Raw genomic sequence first — 18,595 nt, forward strand, 5'->3', positions numbered from 1 at the left:
CCTGAGTATAGCTATTACTTAGTATAACTCAATTCTGTAATACTATCCTTAGGCACATTGGCACTATGCCTAGGGCTCACAATAATATTAGGGGCACACAAAAATGTTTTAATTTTTTAAAAGAAAATAAAGAACTTTTAGGTAAAAGAAAATGTTTTAATGTATAATATACTTGTCTTTACAACAATACAATCATAAAATATTTTTACTGTTTTTTAATAGAGAAAAGGACCCAGGAAAGCAAAGGTCAAAATGTGGTCCTGATGGTTATGTAAAACATTCTTAAAGAGAAATCACACACAAGAATAAATACTGAGGGTTTGACTTTTAAAAAACTTCAATAATATTAGAATGATATCACAAATTAATATTTAATCCTTTTCAAACAATTCGTTATTAACAAAAGCTGTAAAAAAATACTACATTTATACAAATAAATAATTAATAAGGATTTAAAGCAGGGGTGGGCAACCTTTTCTCTGCCAAGGGCCATTTGGATATTTATAACATCACTAGAGGCCTGGTGCACAAAATTCTGCACTCAGTGGTGGCGGGGTGAGAGGGAGAGTCCCTAAGCCTGGCCTGCACACTCTCGCAGTCTGGGAGCCATTAGTCGGACATCCTTAGCACTGCCACAGAGGCGGGAGAGGCTCCCGCCACCACCACTGCGCTCACCAGCCATGAGCCTGGCTTCTGGCTGAGTGGCACTCCCCCTGTGGGAGCGCACTGACCACCAGGGGGCAGCTCCTACATTGAGCGTCTGCCCCTCTTGGTCAGTGCACGTCATAGGGATCAATTGTTGCGCTGTTCAGTCGATTTGCATATTAGCCTTTTATTATATAGGATTTGTGGGCCATACAAAATTATTAATTTAAAAATTAGCCTGCTGTACTTGGTCAAACATTTAATTAACTCACCCCCTAATGCCTTGGCAGGGCCAGACCAAATCCTTTTGCAGGCCTTACACAGCCCTCAGGCTGGATGTTTCCCACCCCTGATTTAAAGGAAACAGAGCCATAACTGTCAAGAGAGCAAAAATAAAAAATAAGTGGAAAGAAAAAAAGAAAAAGAAGGAAAACGAAAGGGGAAAAAATGAAGGACAAATAGAACCACCCCTCATTATTTAAATTAGCAAAGCTGAAAATACTGCCTAAGTAAATGTATAGATTTAGCATAATGTCAATTAAAATCCCCAAAGGATAACTGAAATATTAAGGAATATACTAAAGTATGTTGTCTAAATTTGAAAAATATAAAAAAATGAGCATGTGTCTAAACCTATTGATACTGGATTTTTTTAAAAGACAAATAAAAGAGTTTTTTAAAACTATTAGTACATCTTAAATATATGTGGACAATGTGAATGAACCTTGAGGGCATTAATGCTAAGTGAAATGAATCAGCAGACAAATACTGTATGATCTCACTAATTTGTGGAATATAACTAACAGAAATAGAGAACAGAGGTACAAACTTCTAGTTATAAGACAAATAAGTTCTGAGGATGTACTATATGGCATGGTGAGTATAGTTACAATACTGTATTGTATATTTGATAGTTGCTAAGAGTGTTGATCTTAGAAGTTCCCATCACAAGAAAAAACATAAAAATATGAATGTTTCTAGTACAATAATGTTAACATGAAGAAAAAAGAAACTGATCTCTTCATCTTTATTGTACTTCATACAGAATTTCCAAAGAATTAAAAATTTATTTTTAACTAGAAAAATATAGATTATTTTTAGACAAACTAGTTTGTCTTTTCATGTCAAGCAACTAACCAAATTATCATAAAAAATATCTATAATATGAAGAACGCCAGAGTAAAGATAAAAAGAAAACCAACTGAGTGAAAACTCAGGTACTGAAATGCTAGATAAAAGTTTTATCTTCAAAATATACAGGGATGGGGCTAGGTTGATACTCACTCCTCAACAAACTGTCACAAAATATGACTTTAATCAAAAAGAAGCAGAGGTGTACCCATTTAACTATGTGCCAGGTATTATTATAAACACTACAGTGTTTATAAGTATATATATATGTACTACACATACATACTATGTATATGTACTGTTTATAATAGTACCTGGCACATACTCAAAACAAGCCCTGTATGAAGAAGATAACATTTTCATTTTGTTAGAAACTAGAAAGGTAAGTTACTTACCCAATATAAATAGTTAGGGGGTAACAGCTAGGATTTGAACCCAGGCAGTCTCACCCCAAATCCATGCTCTCAACCACTAAGCTAACTTGCTTCTTTTCCTCTGTATAACAAAAATTCATGAACCTTTCATTCGATAAATCTAAGTCTACTAAATAAATATAAATTACTATTTTAAAAGGCAAAACAAGTAAGAATAGTTTTGGTATAGTGCTTTAAGGATTCATACGACCATATATGATTTTCAGTAAAGGGGGTAAGGAAAAGCTTTGTTGAAGAAATAGTATCTATATTGGGTCTGGAAGGATATGAGACACAAAGATAGGAAGTGGTAGAAGAAACTATTCCATACTGAAGGAATAAAATGACTAACAACACCAAACTAATGTTGAAAAGCTTAAGTTGAAAAGAATGGTGCAGATGGAAGTGAAAAGAAATGCCACAAATCTAGGCATGGTAAAGAGTATTTCAAGTGAGCGGGGGAGGGGGGTCAATAGAAATACAGAAAAAGGAATAGATATGTAGCACAAAGTAGCTACTTAAATTTCAATTATATTAAGGAACTTACAAGGTCAGGAAAAACAAGACTTCGTATACTAAAAATAAATACAATAAAGGGCATGGATAAGGCCAGCTCTGGAAGCCACATTTTTGGGAACCTGGCAGAGAGAGCACAGTAGGGGCCTAAAAAGGCTAAAGTGAAGGGGTAAGAAGGACTTGAAGACAAACTGCTCCTGACTGATTTGGCCAAGTTCAAGATTTTAACTAAGGAGACTTTATAACACCAACATTCTGAGGGATATTATGGAGGCAGATTTACAGAGTTGGGTAACAAAATAAATGTGGCAGGGACTAAGGTTTTAAGTGCAAATACAGAATAATTTTTTCATTAACGGATACAGGAAACAAAGGAGGGAAAGTAAGTTTAAAGATAAAAGAGACACAAAGTCAGATTTACAGATGGCAAGATTAAGGCTTATACAGATGACTATCCAGAAACTAGTGACCCAGTGCACGGATTCATGCAATTGAAAGGAAATTAATTAATTTCAGATTCAGAGGCACGTTGTGCCAATAGTTGGTCTTCAGATACATTCTGGCATTGTGTGTGACTGGTGCCGGCAAGAACTTCATATGTATCGCGCATGAGCAAGTCAACGTTCATTTTTAAATTGCCAGTGCACGTCATATGTACCGGCCGGTTGGTCGGATGGACGGTCAGTCACTTAGCCTTTTATATCCTAATATATAAAAAGCCAGGAGCCATCACAACAGAAACAACCGGATGGACAACCAAATAGCAGGCTGTGTGGGACAAGGCCGGCAGGGGGGTTAGTGAGGGACGACCAAACAAGTGAACAGCAGGCTGCGTGGGGCGACCAGGCCAGCAGGGGGTTAGTGAGGGACGACCAAACAACTGAACAGCAGGCTGCGTGGGGCGACCAGGCCGGCAGGGGGTTAGTGAGGGACGACCAAACAACTGAACAGCAGGCTGCATGGGGCGACCAGGCCGGCAGGGGGTTAGTGAGCGACGACCAAACAACTGAACAGCAGGCTGCGTGGGGCGACCAGGCCGGAAAGGGGGATTAGTGAGGGACGACCAAACAACTGAACAGCAGGCTGCGTGGGGCGACCAGGCCGGCAAGGGGGATTAGTGAGGGACGACCAAACAACTGAACAGCAAGGCTGTGTGGGGCAACCAGGCCGGCAGGGGGTTAGTGAGGGATGACCAAATGACTAAACAGCAGGCTGCACGGGGCGACCAGGCCGGCAGTGAGGGCAATTGGGGGCAACCAGGCCAGCAGGGGGGGATGACCAGGCCAGCAGGTGGGGGAGTTGGGGGCAACCAGGCTGTCAGGGGGGCAGTTGGGCACGACCAGGTCAGCGGGGAGGGGGGGGGGAGTTAGGGGCAACCAGGCCAGCAGTGGGGGAGGCAGTTAGGGCAACCAGGCCGGCAGAGGGAGGCAGTTGGAGGTGACCAGGCAGGCAAGGGGGGCAGTGAGGGGTGACCAGGCCAGCGAATAAGGGGAGTTGGGGTGACCAGGCCAACAGAGGGGTAGTTGGGGGTGACCAGGCCGGCGGGTGGGGGGCTGTTGGAGGCAACCAGGCCGGCAGAGGGGGGCTGTTGGGGGCGACCATGCCGGCACGGGGAGAGGCAGTTAGAGGCGATCAGGCAGGCAGGGAGGTGAGCAGTTAGGAGCCAGTGGTCCCGGATTATGAGAGGGATCCAAGATTAGAGAGGGTGCAGGCTTGGCTGAGGGACACCCCCCCTCCCCCCCCCCCCGCCATGCACCAATTTCATGCACCAGGCCTCTAGTATATAGATAATACTGTGTCCACAGAACTAGTGATTGGGTACAAAATTAGAGCTGAAAATATACGTTTCCTGGAAGTTGACAGATTTTAAAAGAAAACGATGCTAAGGGAAAAATTAAATCAAAAAGAGTTTAAGAAACTATCTATATTTAGAAGGGAAAGAACAACAGCCAAAAGAAGGTACATCAGAGGTTAAGATCACCAGAATCAAGTATAATGCAATAGTGCTCCCTAATATTTTTCACATGAAAGTACATGAATAAGACAACATGTTTGGGTAAGGCTGCTAATGCCTAGACATTATTAGCGCAGGAATAAGAAAATCATTAATATATAGACCAGTTAATCTGCTCACTAAACTGCTTGAAAGCTATGTTTCCCAAAAGCCCATATGCCAAAAAGTTTAAGGTTCTACTTCCCTTAAGTGCCTCTTTCAGTAGTCATTGATCAGCTGGGTGGTAGTATGTTGCAGATGTGACAAAGAAAAGAACTCAGAAATGACCATCAAACTTTGTAACTCAGAAATCCCTAATGACTTGAAAAATCAAGTAAAAAAAAGCTAGATTTCAGGAGGAAAGAGTGATTAATTAAAGTGGCAACATTTTTACCAGTCATGGACTGGTAATAAGAAGTAACCTAAATAGGATGATTCTTCAAATCCTTCTAGGAAAAACATTCTCTTTTAAAATAAGTTATAATTGTACTATGTTCCACCTTCTTATCTTTGTTGTATTCATATTAATAAAAAGGACAAATGAATAAGTTCTTTGAAATTTTGCAATACTTACCCAGTGCGAGACTGACCGACTTTATCACAAATATCCAAAATGAGACCCCAATCTTCAGCAGTATTCATCTCACTAGTTGCTTTCTCTGTAAATTATAAAAAGAAATTGCAGAAATAGTATTTTTAAAAAATCTTTAAGGGGTAAATAATCAGACTCAAATCATCAAATCCTATCTAATAATAGAGTAACATGTAAATTACCATCACTCTGCTACGCCCACGATTGGGCGGCGGGAGGCTGGTGGGCGGGACTCGGGGTGGCCTATCCGGCCATTGAGAGGCACAGATCCGCGGCCGCTGAGGGGGCCTGCCGCGGACACCCAGCTGCGCCTCTCAACGGCAGGGTAGCCAGGTGTCCGCAGCAGCCCCCCTCATCGGCCGTTGAGAGGCGCAGGGGGTGGGAGTCCCTCCCTCTGCACCTCTCAACAGCAGGGTAGCCCCCCTCAGTGGCCGCGGACCATCAAAAGCGTGGGAGCTGTGTGCCTTTTCACGGTGGAGCTGGGTGCCTGTCTGCTCCGGCACCAGGCCTTTCAGAAGCCTCTGCCGAGCCGGAGGCTTCTGAAAGGCCTGGTGCACCAGCAGACAGGCACCCAGCTCCACCGTGAAAAGCGAAAGCGTGTAGGGTACCCTACACATGCATGATTCAATCATGCACTGGGCCTCTAGTTGTAGTATAATCAAATATCAACAAATCATAATAATTGCCAGCAGTCTGATTGATGAGATGTTCAAGTCCATCTTTAAAAAGAAGGGCACCTTTATTACCTATCACAATTATTTTCCCCATTCACATTTCAGTTGCTTTTACTTTGTATAAAAAATATGCCATTGATTTTTCTTTTTTAAAATAATTATATACAGGTCTATCTCTGCAGATATCAAGATAAAAAGAAGAAATGATTTCATTATCAAATAATTCTTAGCTTTACTTGCCAGTGAAGGAACATAGACAAATCTCTATAAAATGTTTCAGGGAATTAAATTAATTATTTAGTTTTGATTTGGGGTTCTGGTAAGAAGAAATTGAACAAAAGAAAAACAAGCTTTAACTGAATATTTCCCTTAAATAAAAACTTGACAAATTAAAGATATCAAGAGAGGGAAAACATCAGAAGCAATAATAGCAACAATACCTCAAAAGCTATATAACAATGGAGAAGACCAAGAAAGGTGGATCGTATATTGGCGGTAAGAAAAAAGTGTAAGAACCGGCCTGTTTTACACCACTGAATTCTCAGAAAATTCAAATATTGGTAGCAAAAGGAAGTCTGAACTTGAGAGTGAAGAATAAAGAAGATTTAAATAAATGTAAATGGGTTAAGAGTTAATGCTGTTTGAAATGTAGACAGGTCCCTACTTTGCCTTTCTTACTCAAGGGCTTTAGCAACCACTTCTCCTCGACCTAAAAAAAATGAGTGAAGGCTTGTTTTCTGGAGGTGAAGCAAAGATTTTCTAGGCAAGGAGACACCAGACATAGTTGAGACACAGGTATCAACTTTTGGTTTCCTGTCCAACAAGTAAGGGAGTTAGAAGTCATCATTCCATTCTAACAAGTAAAGCATGAAAGAAGTGAATAATAAACAACTTTCATATATCCCTCAAAGGTGAAACCACAGAGCAAATTGCTTCCCCCCAAATTAGAAACACAGGTGGATACACAGAATCACAATTTAGAGCAGAAACATCACCAGAAACCACTAGTGGCATGAAAATTTAAACTGTAACAAATTGCTGGGACCTAAGTGTGTACAAGTTTAAGGGCCAAACTCCAGAGGTACACAGTCATAGGGAAGCCCCCACACTTTTTTGTGTGAGTTTCATAAGAGAAAAATTTCTTTGTTTTTCCAGCAGAGGAAGGAGAACAGTAATCATTGTGAAAGACACCAGAGCATTCTCTTCTTAGCAAGACCCACTACTCTCAAGAGAAACTATTTACCAGCACCTAACCAACTCGAGTTTTATTAGAGATTAACCCACCAGGTAAGGGAAATAACCCAACTCCAGCCCACTCTGGCCACCCTGTTCCACCTGAGGAGTACAGGAGATACTGATAAGCATGTGAAAAATTCACACTCCAGTGGCAGAGGTTCACTAAAGACTGAGACCCAATCACAGGAACACAGAATGCTTTCCCACTGACACCTTACCACCGGACCACTAAGGGCTGGTGTTCATTTTATCTAGTACATTACGTCTAACTTTCATTAATGCACACTTATAAAGCAAAGAAAAATCTGAAAAGATGGAGCAAACATCAGAACCAGACTCAGACATGGCAAGAATGCTGGAATTATCAGACCAGGAATGTTTTAAACTATGATTAATATGCTATGAGTTCTAATGGAAAAATGAGACAGTATGCAAGAACAAATGGGCAATGTAAGCAGAGATGAAAATTCTAAAAAAGAATCAAAGAAAAATACTAGAGCTGAACAACAGAATAAAATTAAGAATGCCACTGATAAGCTCTACAGTAGACTGGACATGACTGAGAAAAGAATCTCTAAACTTGCGAATATGTCAATAGAAACTTTCAAAACTGAAAAGCAGAGAAAAAAAGTGACTGAAAAAAAATGAAACAGATAATCCAAGAACTCTGGGAAACTACAAAAGGTGCAATACAGAGGAAAAAGAAAAAAAACGTAAGAAATATTTAAAACAATGATTCAGATCTTCCCCAAATTAGAAGCCAAACTACAGGTCCTAGAAGAATTGAGGAAACCAAAAACAATAAATGTCAAAATAACAATACCTAGGCATATCATATTCAAACTGCAAAAGATCAAAGATAAAGAATATAGAGAAAAAGAAGACAGCAGAAGGAAAAAACAAAAACAAAAAACAACACTGTACCTATATAGGAATAAACAGAAGAATGACATCTGATGTCTCAGAAACCATGCAAACAGGAGAGGAACAGAGTGAAATGGCTACGTTGAGAGAAAACCACTAACCTAGGATTATGTACCCTGGGAAATTATTCATCAAAAGAAAAGGAGAGCCCTAGCTGGTTTGGTTCAGTGGATAGAGCATCAGCTGGCAGATTGAAGGGTCCAGGGTTTGACTCCAGTCAGGGGCACATGCCTGAGTTGTGGGCTTGATCCCCACTGGGGGGGCGTGCAGGAGGCAGCCGATCAATGATTATTCCCTCATCATTGATGTTTCTATCTCTCCCCTCACCCTACCTCTCTGAAATCAATAAAAAATATTTTTTTAAAAAAGAGAGAAATAAAGACTTTCTCAAACAAAGAAACACTGAGGAAATTTATTATCAATAGAGTGGCCTTTGCAAGAAATGTTAAAAGAAGTTCTTCAAAGGGAGAGGTAAACGATAGTGTGTGTGTGTATGCACACGCGCACATTTGTGTATAAGTGAAATGAAGATGAATACTATTCAAGAAACTAGTAATAAAAGAGAACTTCTTCAAAATTACAAAAAACATCCACAAAAAATCTAACATATTTAATGGTGAGAAACTGAAAGTTTTACTGAAAGGGTTAAAGAGAATAAAATGGGGCAGCGAAAACTTATTGTGCTTAGCAAATATCTTGCAGAAAGCTTGCAGCCAAGCACCGCATAGCTAGATAACCAGAAGACACCTGGCATCAGAGGGAACCAAGGACAGACCGGACCCTTACGTCAGCAGAGCGGCTTGTAGCCAGCAAGGATTAATAAAAACCTGCCTCTCTCTTCAGTCTCTGCTGATTCCTTTTTCAGACTCAGCCCACCTGCATCCAGGTGCCTGAAATAACAGCTTCTTTTGATACATTACGGCCTCATGTCATAGGTGCACAACCCTGGCCCATTCCGAACCTCTCATTTACCACTGTGGCAAGGACACCCCCTATCACCACACCTTTACTCCATCACATGGGAAGTCCTAGCTAATACAAAAAAGACAAGAAAATAATACAAAAGGTACACAGATAAAGAAGGAAGAAATAAAATTGTCTTTATTCACAGGTAACAATTATCTACATGGAAAATCCAAAAGAATATTTTTTTGTTGAAAAAGAAAAAAGCTGGAACTAATAAGTGATCATAGCATGATTGCAGGATACAAAGTTAATTAATATACAAAAGTCAATTGCTGGGAGGGTAAGCCAGATGTTGTTTAAGGATATAAACTTGCAACAAGTAGTAAATAAGCCATAGAGATGTAACGCACAGTATAACGAAAATAGACAACAATATTATAGTATAACCATCAAACTTACTAAATTAACATGTTGCACACCTTAAATTTACATAATGTTACTTGTCAACTATATTCACTAAAAACAAGTCAACTACTTTTCTATATAAACCAGAAATGAACAAGTGGAATTTTAAGTTAAAAACACAATGCCATTTAGCATTACATTAGCGATTAAAAAAAAATGCAATACTTAAGTATAAATCTAACAAAATATATACAGAACCTATATAAGGAAAACTACAAAACCCTGATGACGAAAGAAATCAAAGAAATGGAGAGTTATTCCATGTTCACTGATAGAAGACTCAATATTGTCAAGATGTCAGTTTTTCCCAACTCAAAACGAATCATAGGTCTAAATTTAAACCAACCTAAAAAACTCCTAGAGCCTGGCCGGTGTGGCTCAGTTGGTTGGATGTTATCCCATGCACCAAAAGGTTGCCGGGTTCAATCCCTGGTCAGGGCCAAACCCAGTTTGCAGGCTCTATCCCCAGTAGGGGACATGCAGGAGGCACCTGATCAATGTTTCCCTCTCACATCAATGTTTCTCTCTCTCCCTCTCCCTTCCTCTTTCTCTAAAAATCATTAAAAACTTAAAAAAAAAAAACCTCCTAAAAGATAACACAGGATAAAGTCTAGATCAGTGGTCTGCAAACTCATTAGTCAACAGAGCCAAATATCAACAGTACGACGATTGAAATTTCTTTTGAGAGCCAAATTTTTTAAACTTAAACTTCTTCTAACACCACTTCTTCAAAATAGACTCGCCCAGGTCGTGGTATTTTGTGGAAGAGCCACACTCAAGGGGCCAAAGAGCCGCATGTGGCTCGCAAGCCGCAGTTTGCCGACCACTGGTCTAGATGACCTGAGTATGGCAATGACTTTTTAGATCAAAAACCAAAGACATGATCCATGAAGGAAATAATTGATAATATGAACTTCATTAAAATTAAAAACTTGTGTTGTCTGAAAGACTCTGTAAAGAAAATGAAACAATAAGCCACAGGCTGGGAAAAATTATTTGCCAAACACATCTGATAAAGGACTGTGACCCAAATAATACAAAGAATTCTTTAAACTCAGTAATAAGAAAACAATCCAATTACTAGTAAAAAAAAAACAGGGAAAAGACCTGAATAGGCACTTCACCAAAGAAGATCCACAGATATCAAATAAATATATGAAAAGATGCTCCACATCATATGTCATTAGAGAATTACAAATTAAAACAATAGGAAGATATCATTATATACCTATCAGAATGGCCAAAATCTAAAACACTAACATCAGCATATGCTGGTGAGAATACAGAGGAACAGAAATTCCACTCATTGCTGGTGAAAATGCAAAATGGTACAGACACTTTGGAAGATATTTTGACAATTTCTTACAAAACTAAACATACTCTTACAATACATCTTGGTATTTAATCAAAGGAGCTGAAAAATGTCCATACAAAAACCTGCACATGGATATTTTTGGCAGTTTTATTCATAACTAGAGGCCCGGTGCACGAAATTCGTGCACGGGTGTGGGGGGGTGTCCCTCAGCCCAGCCTGCTCCATCTCCAATCTGGGACCCTCGAGGGATGCCTGACTGCCCTCTCACAATCCAGAACTTCTGGCTCCCAACCGCTCGCCTGCCTGCCTGATTGCCCCTAACTGCTTCTGCCTGCCAGCCTGATCACTCTCTAACCACTCCCGTCAGCCTGATCAACGCTTAACTGCTCCCTGCTGGCCTGATTACCCGTAACTGCCCTCCCCTGCTGCCTGGCCGCCCCTAACTGTCCTCCCCTGAAGGCCTGGTCTCTCCCAACTGCCCTCCCCTGCAGGCCTGGTTGCCCCTAACTGCCCTCCCCTGACAGCCCGGTCACCCCTAACTGCCCTCCCCTGCAAGCCTTGTCCCTCCCAACTGCAGGCCTGGTCACTCCCAACTGCCCTCCCCTGCAGGCTGGTTGCCCCTAAATGCCTTCCCCTGCCAGCCCAGTCACCCCTAAATGCCCTCCCCTGCTGGCCTGGTTCCCCCCAACTGCCCTCCCCTGCAGGCCTGGTTCCCCCCAACTGCCCTCCCCTGCTGGCCTGGTCGCCCCCAACTGCCCTCCCCTGCCGGCCTGGTTGCCCCTAACTGTTCTCCTCTGCAGGCCTGGTCACCCACAACTGCCCTCCCCTGCAGGCCTGGTCACCCCCAACTGCCCTCCCTTGCAGGCCTGGTCCCTCCCAACTGCCCTCCCCTGCTGGCCTCATCGCCCACAACTGCCCTCCCCTGCTGGCCATCTTGTGGTGGCCATCTTGTGTCCACATGGGGGCAGCCATCTTTGACCACATGGGGATGGCCATCTTGTGTGTTGGAGTGATGGTCAATTTGTATATTACCCTTTTATTGTATAGGATTACCAAAACTTGGGAACAACCAAGATGTCCTTCAGTAGGTAAATAGGTAAAATTGTGGTAACATCAGGGCAATGAGATATTATTTAATGGTAAAAGGAAATGAGCTATCAAGCCAAGAAAAGACAAATTTTAAATACATACTATTAAATAAAAGAAGCTAATCTGAAAAGGTTACATAGTGCATGTTTCTAACTATATGACATTCTTAAAAAAGCAAAACTATGAAGACACTAAAAAAGGATCAGAGGTTGCCAGGGTTAGGGGGAGAGTGAGATGAATAGGTGGAGCACAGAGTATCTGCAGGACAATGAAACGACTCTGTATATTATAATGTTGACTACATGTCATTATACAGTCCTTTCTCCAAACCTAAGTGTGAACATTAGTATAAGCTATGGACTTTGAATATGAAGATGAATGTTGGTAGGTTCACAAATGTAACAAATGTACCACTCTCTATATTCTTTATCTATCTGTTGCAGGACATTGATAGTGGTGGAGGCTGTGTGCAAGAGCCGGACTTTTAGAAAAAGACACAAAAAGAAACAGACTTTATAGCAGCGGTTCTCAACCTGTGGGTCGCAACCCCTTTGGGGGTTGAACACCCTTTCACAGGGGTCACCTAAGACCATCGGAAAACACAGATATTTACATTACGATTCATAATAATAGCAAAATTACAGTTATGAAATAGCAACAAAAATAATTTTATGGTTGGGGGTCACCACAACAAGAGGAACTGTATTAAAGGGTCTCGGCATTAGGAAGGTTGGAACCACTGCTCTATAACCAGTATGTAAAAATGGTTTGGTAGAGGGAAAGGAAGAAAACAAGAGAAACTAACTCTACTCTGAAAATTAAGTGGGTTACTTAGAAACCAAATGTTGAAACAACATTTAATCTTATTCAGCAGGGGCCACTGGTAACTGATTCAAATTTACCTGTTGCTATCCAAGCTTCAACAATATATTGTAAATCCCTTGAAAATAATAACAATTTCTGCTCTGGGTAATTCTTTCAATATCCATGCTTTCAGTCTCTGTGCTCAATAAATACTAAATCTAATCACAGAACTGCAATATGTAATTTAACCTAGCTATGAATAACTGGAAAGGCGCAAAGAAAGGCCAAATAATATAGGCATGTCATTGTACAGCTCTGCCAGGAAGCTGAAGTTTAACACTCCCCAGGTCTATTTCCCACAGATTGCTGGGAGAATAGACCCATGCCCAGTCAAGTCTGGATAACATAGGGAGGGTACTTATCTGTCGATAACACCTGGGAACAGGTCATTGGCTAGAATAGTCATGGCCACTGCAAGCACAGGAAGATTTGAGATATTTAATCTCCTAAACAAAGGAGTTCGCTCTCTTGGCTCCTGGCCCTCTTGCTATGGACTGACTGCAACTAGCCTAGTGCTGTACTGGACCCAATTCCAACATGGAAAGGAAACTTTGGATACTGGTTTTGCTTCTAGATCTCCTGAATTCCCACATGCACAACTTCCATGACTGGATTATAAAAAAGGAGTCTTTGGAAACCCAAGGATGTAATTCCATGAAAATAAAGCTTTTACCACATCTCACCCTCCAGTGGTATGCTTATTCCAGCAGTACCCAAGAACCCCACTCCCACTAGCAAACGAGGGCGATCCATGCATTTCTTCAATAACCTCTCAGGTTCAATAAATCACTATATAACTCACAGAACTCAGGAAAGCACTTGCAATTAGTTTCATTAGAAAAGATACAAATCTACAAACAACAAGTGTTGGCGAGGATGCGGAGAAAAAGGAACCCTCGTGCACTGCTGGTGGGAATGCAGACTGGTGCGGCCACTGTGGAGAACAGTATGGAGTTTCCTCAAAAAACTGAAAATGGAACTCCCATTTGACCCAGTAATCCCACTCCTGGGAATATATCCGAAGAAACTAGAAACACCAATCAGAAAGGATATATGCACCACTATGTTCATAGCAGCACAATTTACAATAGCTAAGATTTGGAAACAGCCTAGGTGCCCATCAGCAGATGACTGGATCGGAAAACTGTGGTACATCTACACAATGGAATACTATGCTGCCATAAAAAAGAAGGAATTCTCATCATTTGCAGCAACCTGGATGGAATTGGAGAACATTATGCTAAGTGAAATAAGCCAGTCAATGAAAGAAAAATACCACATGATCTCACTCATTTAGGGATAGTAAAGAACATTATAAAGTGGTGAACAAAAAGATAGATACAGAGACAGTAAAGCATCAAACAGACTTTCAAATTACAGGGGGAAAGTTTGGGAAAGGTGGGGGAGTTATGAAATCAAACGAAGGACTTGTATGCATGCATATAAGCATAAACAATGGACGCAAAACTCTGGGGGGGGGAGGGCATGTGTGGGTGTGGGGTGGGGGGGTAATAGTAAGATATGTACACATATAATACCTCAATAAAAATATTAAAAAAAAAAAAAAAAAAAGAAAAGATACAAATCTGAACCAGGCAATAAAGAGACACATAGGGCTAGCTCTGGGAGGATCCCAAATACAAAGAAAGCTTCTGAGCCCTCAGGATGCATCACCCTCCTGACACATCAATGTGTCACTGTAGTAGGCAGTTAGACAGGCATGAGCAGAGTAGGAACAATAAAATGTAACCAAGATGGAAAGGCCCAGGTACCTAACAACTGGGAAAACAAGGACCTCCCCCCGAGGGTGACCCTTCCTCTCCTGGCATATGGCTGGTCATGCAGTTTAGACCCCTTGACCTTTCATATGACTGGTCAAGTGGTAAATAACCCGGTTATTTAGCACAATGGATTGATGGACTGTGACTAGCCTGATACTACACCAGACCCAGCTCCGCCACAGAATGGAAACTCTGGACACTGGCTTTGCTTCTAGCTCCAGTCCTACATGATTCGGACCCTCCCCTGACCTTTCTTCTCCTAGCATGTTGCTAGTCATGTAGTGAAATCCCTAGAGGAAGAACAAAGGGGCTGGAGAACAACCTCATGTGACTCCCATACAACCCTGGCATGACCACTCCCTTAAGCATTAAGCCCTCAGGACAATGAGGTTCTAGCCTAAATAAAATAATCTTAGGAACAAAGCCATGAGCCTGTTGCCCGAGAGACAAAGTTTGGGTCAAACTAGAAATAACATTTAGGCCTCAGTTGTGTTTTAGCTCCAAGCCCAGAAAACCAGCAAAACCAAACAGAGGGATACCATGGCTGACATCAGTACCAGATGCAATGACTCCCCTAGTGCCAACCAATCAGTGGACGTCACCGAACATGAAAGGACACACCTGAAAAGCTGATGAATATTCTATTGAGATCCTCCCCTGAAATCCCCACCCTTAAATGCCCTTGAGACAAAGGACCCAGTGCCCTCTTTCTCTCTCTCCCCTGCCTCATCCTCCCTCTCCCTCTCTCTTTCCCTCTAATGCCCCTCTCTACCTCCCCCACGCCCCACCTGTGCCTTCTTACTTTAGGCATGTCTCTGCTTTCTTTCTCCTAAGCTCCAAGGGCCCTTCTTTTGCCTCTGTAACTTGTTTTCTGAGTCCATGGAGCCCAGCTGGCTCACTTCTACCTCTGTGACTTTCTAAATAAACTAGAGGCCGGGTGCATGGATTCGTGCACTGGTGGTGTCCCTCAGCCTGGCCTGCGCCCTCTCGCAATCCGGGACCCCTTGGGGGATATCTGACTGCCGGTTTCGGCCTGATCTCTGGATTGAAATTTCTCTGGAGATCAGGCCGAAACCGGCAGTCTGACAACCCCCAAGAGATGTAGTAGTGTACGAAGCAGCAGGTGGCCAGGGAGGAGCCCAGGTCGGGCACCGCACCACTCCCACTCATCCTGGCCTCACTGCGCCTGCTGCAGACTCGCACCCAATCAGGAGAGGCTCATGGCACCGCAGTGGTGCTCACCAGCCATGAGCCCTTCCTCTGGCGCCCATTGGTTAGCTGAGCTGTGCTCCCGCTGTGGGAGCACACTGACCACCAGGGGGCAGCTCCTGCATTGAGCGTCTGCCCCTTGATGGTCAGTGTACATCATAGTGACCGGTCAACTGGTCATTTGGTCACCCAGTCACTTAGGCTTTTATATATATTTTTGCTTGTACTGGAATCTGAATTCTTTCTTAGCAAGACCTCAAGTACTGAGGTTGCTGAATCAAGGTCCAATTGATACCACTGTAAATAATCTGGTTATTTACCACAATGGACTGATGGATTCTGACTAGCCCAGTGGTCGGCAAACTCATTAGTCAACAGAGCCAAATATCAACAGTACAATGATTGAAATTTCTTTTGAGAGCCAAATTTTTTAAACTTAAACTTCTAACGCCACTTCTTCAAAATAGACTCGCCCAGGCCGTGGTATTTTGTGGAAGAGCCACACTCAAGGGGCCAAAGAGCCGCATGTGGCTCGCGATCTGCAGTTTGCGGACTAGCCTGATGCTACACCAGACCCAGCTCCACCATGGAATGAAAACTCTGGATGCTGGCTTTGCTTCCAGTTCCGCTAAATCCCCAGCTGCCCCTCTTCCAGGACTTGTTGAAGGGAAATGGGACTTTGCAAACCCAGGGATGTAATTCCAGGCCAATAAAATTCACTCATCCTCCCATGCGAGTCTTAGAAAATTCTTTTTCTCAAGATACCGCAAGGACCCAACCCCAAGAACCCAGTGGAGAAAGGGATCCACTGGTGGACACCCCATTTCCACAGATAATAATACAATTGCTGGTAACATTCTGGTGCAGTTTTGCCACTAACATCAACAACCAGGAACCTCAACTGAGCTTTTGTTTCCAGAGTTTTTATGGGAGTATCCTTATTAAGGTATGACTTAACATCTCTTGAAATTCTATTTCCAATCCCCTCCCTGCTCTCTGGCAGGGCTGCTACCATAAGACTCACAGCCCCAACTATCTGATCACAAGATATTCCTTCTGGAGTGGCCAGCCCACATGCTCAGTGTATCTAAACTAATGTGTAGTACCAGGAACCCACCGTGAATAAGAAAGATGCTCCCCTCAGTCAGGAAATTTCAAGGATTCAGAGGCTCCCTCCCAGGAAACAGAAACAAAGACTATTCAAATTTTTTATTATTTAGCAATCTTATAATGGAAACTCTTATCTTTTCTAATCCTATATAATAAAGATGTAATATGCATATGGTCGTTACACAGTGAAGTGTATAACAATTGACCCAGTAATGACCAGATCACGGATCAGCAGGAGGGTGGGGCAGCGAGCTACAAGTGGGCAGAGGAGAGCTACAGGAGGGGGCAGGGCAGCAAGCTATGGGGGAGGGGGGAGCAAGGGGGCGAGGGACCTACAGGAGGGTGGGGCAGCGGGCGGAGAGCTACAGGAGGGTGGCAGCAAGCTACTGGCTACAAGCAGGCGGCAGAGAGCTACAGGAGGGGGCAGGGCAGCAACCTATGATGGGGGGACAGGGGAGCTACAGGAGGGTAGAGCAGCGGGTGGAGAACTACTGGAGGGTGGCAGCGAGCTACTGGCGCACAGATTCATGCACAGAGGTACTAGTATATGTATATGTAAAGCAAATCCAAATGGAATTGTTCTAATTGAGGAGTCTCATAGCCCTACCCCGTTGACCCTCAACACCTCTGAAGCCCAAGGAGGCTCAGGGTGTCATCCTGAACAATATCCCCCAGGCTAACATTTACTACTTCTTAGAAAAGGAAAGCAAGTTATTATTTTGATCTGTAGTGCCTTTAAATAATTGATTCATCATCCTACTGACTGGTAGCCAAGCAGACTTTTTTAAAAGCATAGTGCATTTTTTCAAAAAACAACACACTTAAATCTTAAAACCCATCACTTTATTTAAAAGCATAACGGCTATGCTTATTAAAACTTAATATTAAAAAGGTAATAACTAGAAACGACAGAATTATGTCTGATGAAATATAAATTACCTATTATCATAACTATGATCTTACTGTTCCCGAATTAGGTCATATCCAGGAGTGTCTAGTATAGTCATTAACAGATGATATGCTGAACATTCATGAACTACCTTCGTTCTTTTCCTATGCATAAACAGTATCAGTATCCGACTCAAACATACATCTACAGACAGATCAGAAATGCAACCCATTCAGAGCTCTAAAACCATTCACGTCATTTACTGATGCTGCCTCAAGGTCAACAAGCAGAATTCTTCTCAGTTATAAAACAAATATTTTTTAAACCAGAAGAATATAAACTACTCGCAGCAGTTCAACATGGTTTTGTGAATAACAAATGAAGTCAAAACTATTTACTCTCTAAGACCCTCAAAACAGGGTTTGTAGGAAAAGGAAAAGTGACAACAAAAACAGACTTGCTTCTAAAGAATTCAAAACTTCTTAATGATCCCATTTCATCCTCAGATTATCCTTACAAAAATACTCAATAAGAGATTGATCAATTTGCCCAGCAATACCCAGAAGATAACATACATAGCCTCATTTAAATTTCAATAGCCTCAATGGATTGGAGAACTTTTTTCTGATAAGCAGCTTCTTCTGACTTTCTCAAAATTTATGACTGTCAAAAGATTTAGGGAGGTGAGAAATGCTTATAGGAAAAAGACTGTCATTCAATCAGCTCAGAGATGCTCTTCAAAAACCATCAATGGAGAAAGCAAGTCTTAAATTGCCCTCTTTTTGGGATTATGGAAATCAATTTTTCAAAAATGTTTCATTTAATTCCCTGTACCTCCTGACC

At 42.0% G+C, this 18,595-nt stretch overlaps 1 protein-coding gene across 6 annotated transcripts in view; it reads right to left on the minus strand.

The window, feature by feature from the left end:
- Positions 1-18,595, minus strand: part of STAM (signal transducing adaptor molecule) — an 82,926-nt gene that overhangs the window by 55,044 nt on the left and 9,287 nt on the right. For 3 of the 6 annotated variants that reach the window (XM_054725913.1, XM_054725920.1, XM_054725916.1), the window contains exon 1: positions 5,273-5,338. The exons of 1 other annotated variant lie outside the window; for it this stretch is intronic. Coding sequence is in view for 1 of the 5 variants with exons in the window: in XM_008148831.3 (XP_008147053.2) it covers positions 5,273-5,357 (85 nt within the window). In the remaining 4 variants the exon portion in view is untranslated. Of the gene's footprint in view, positions 1-5,272; positions 5,358-18,595 lie in introns of those variants that run through there. 2 more of the 6 variants (XM_008148831.3, XM_054725932.1) reach the window with 2 other exon arrangements.

Source organism: Eptesicus fuscus, chromosome 2 (assembly GCF_027574615.1).
Source record: "Eptesicus fuscus isolate TK198812 chromosome 2, DD_ASM_mEF_20220401, whole genome shotgun sequence".
In the NCBI taxonomy this organism is placed as follows: Eukaryota; Metazoa; Chordata; class Mammalia; order Chiroptera; family Vespertilionidae; genus Eptesicus; species Eptesicus fuscus.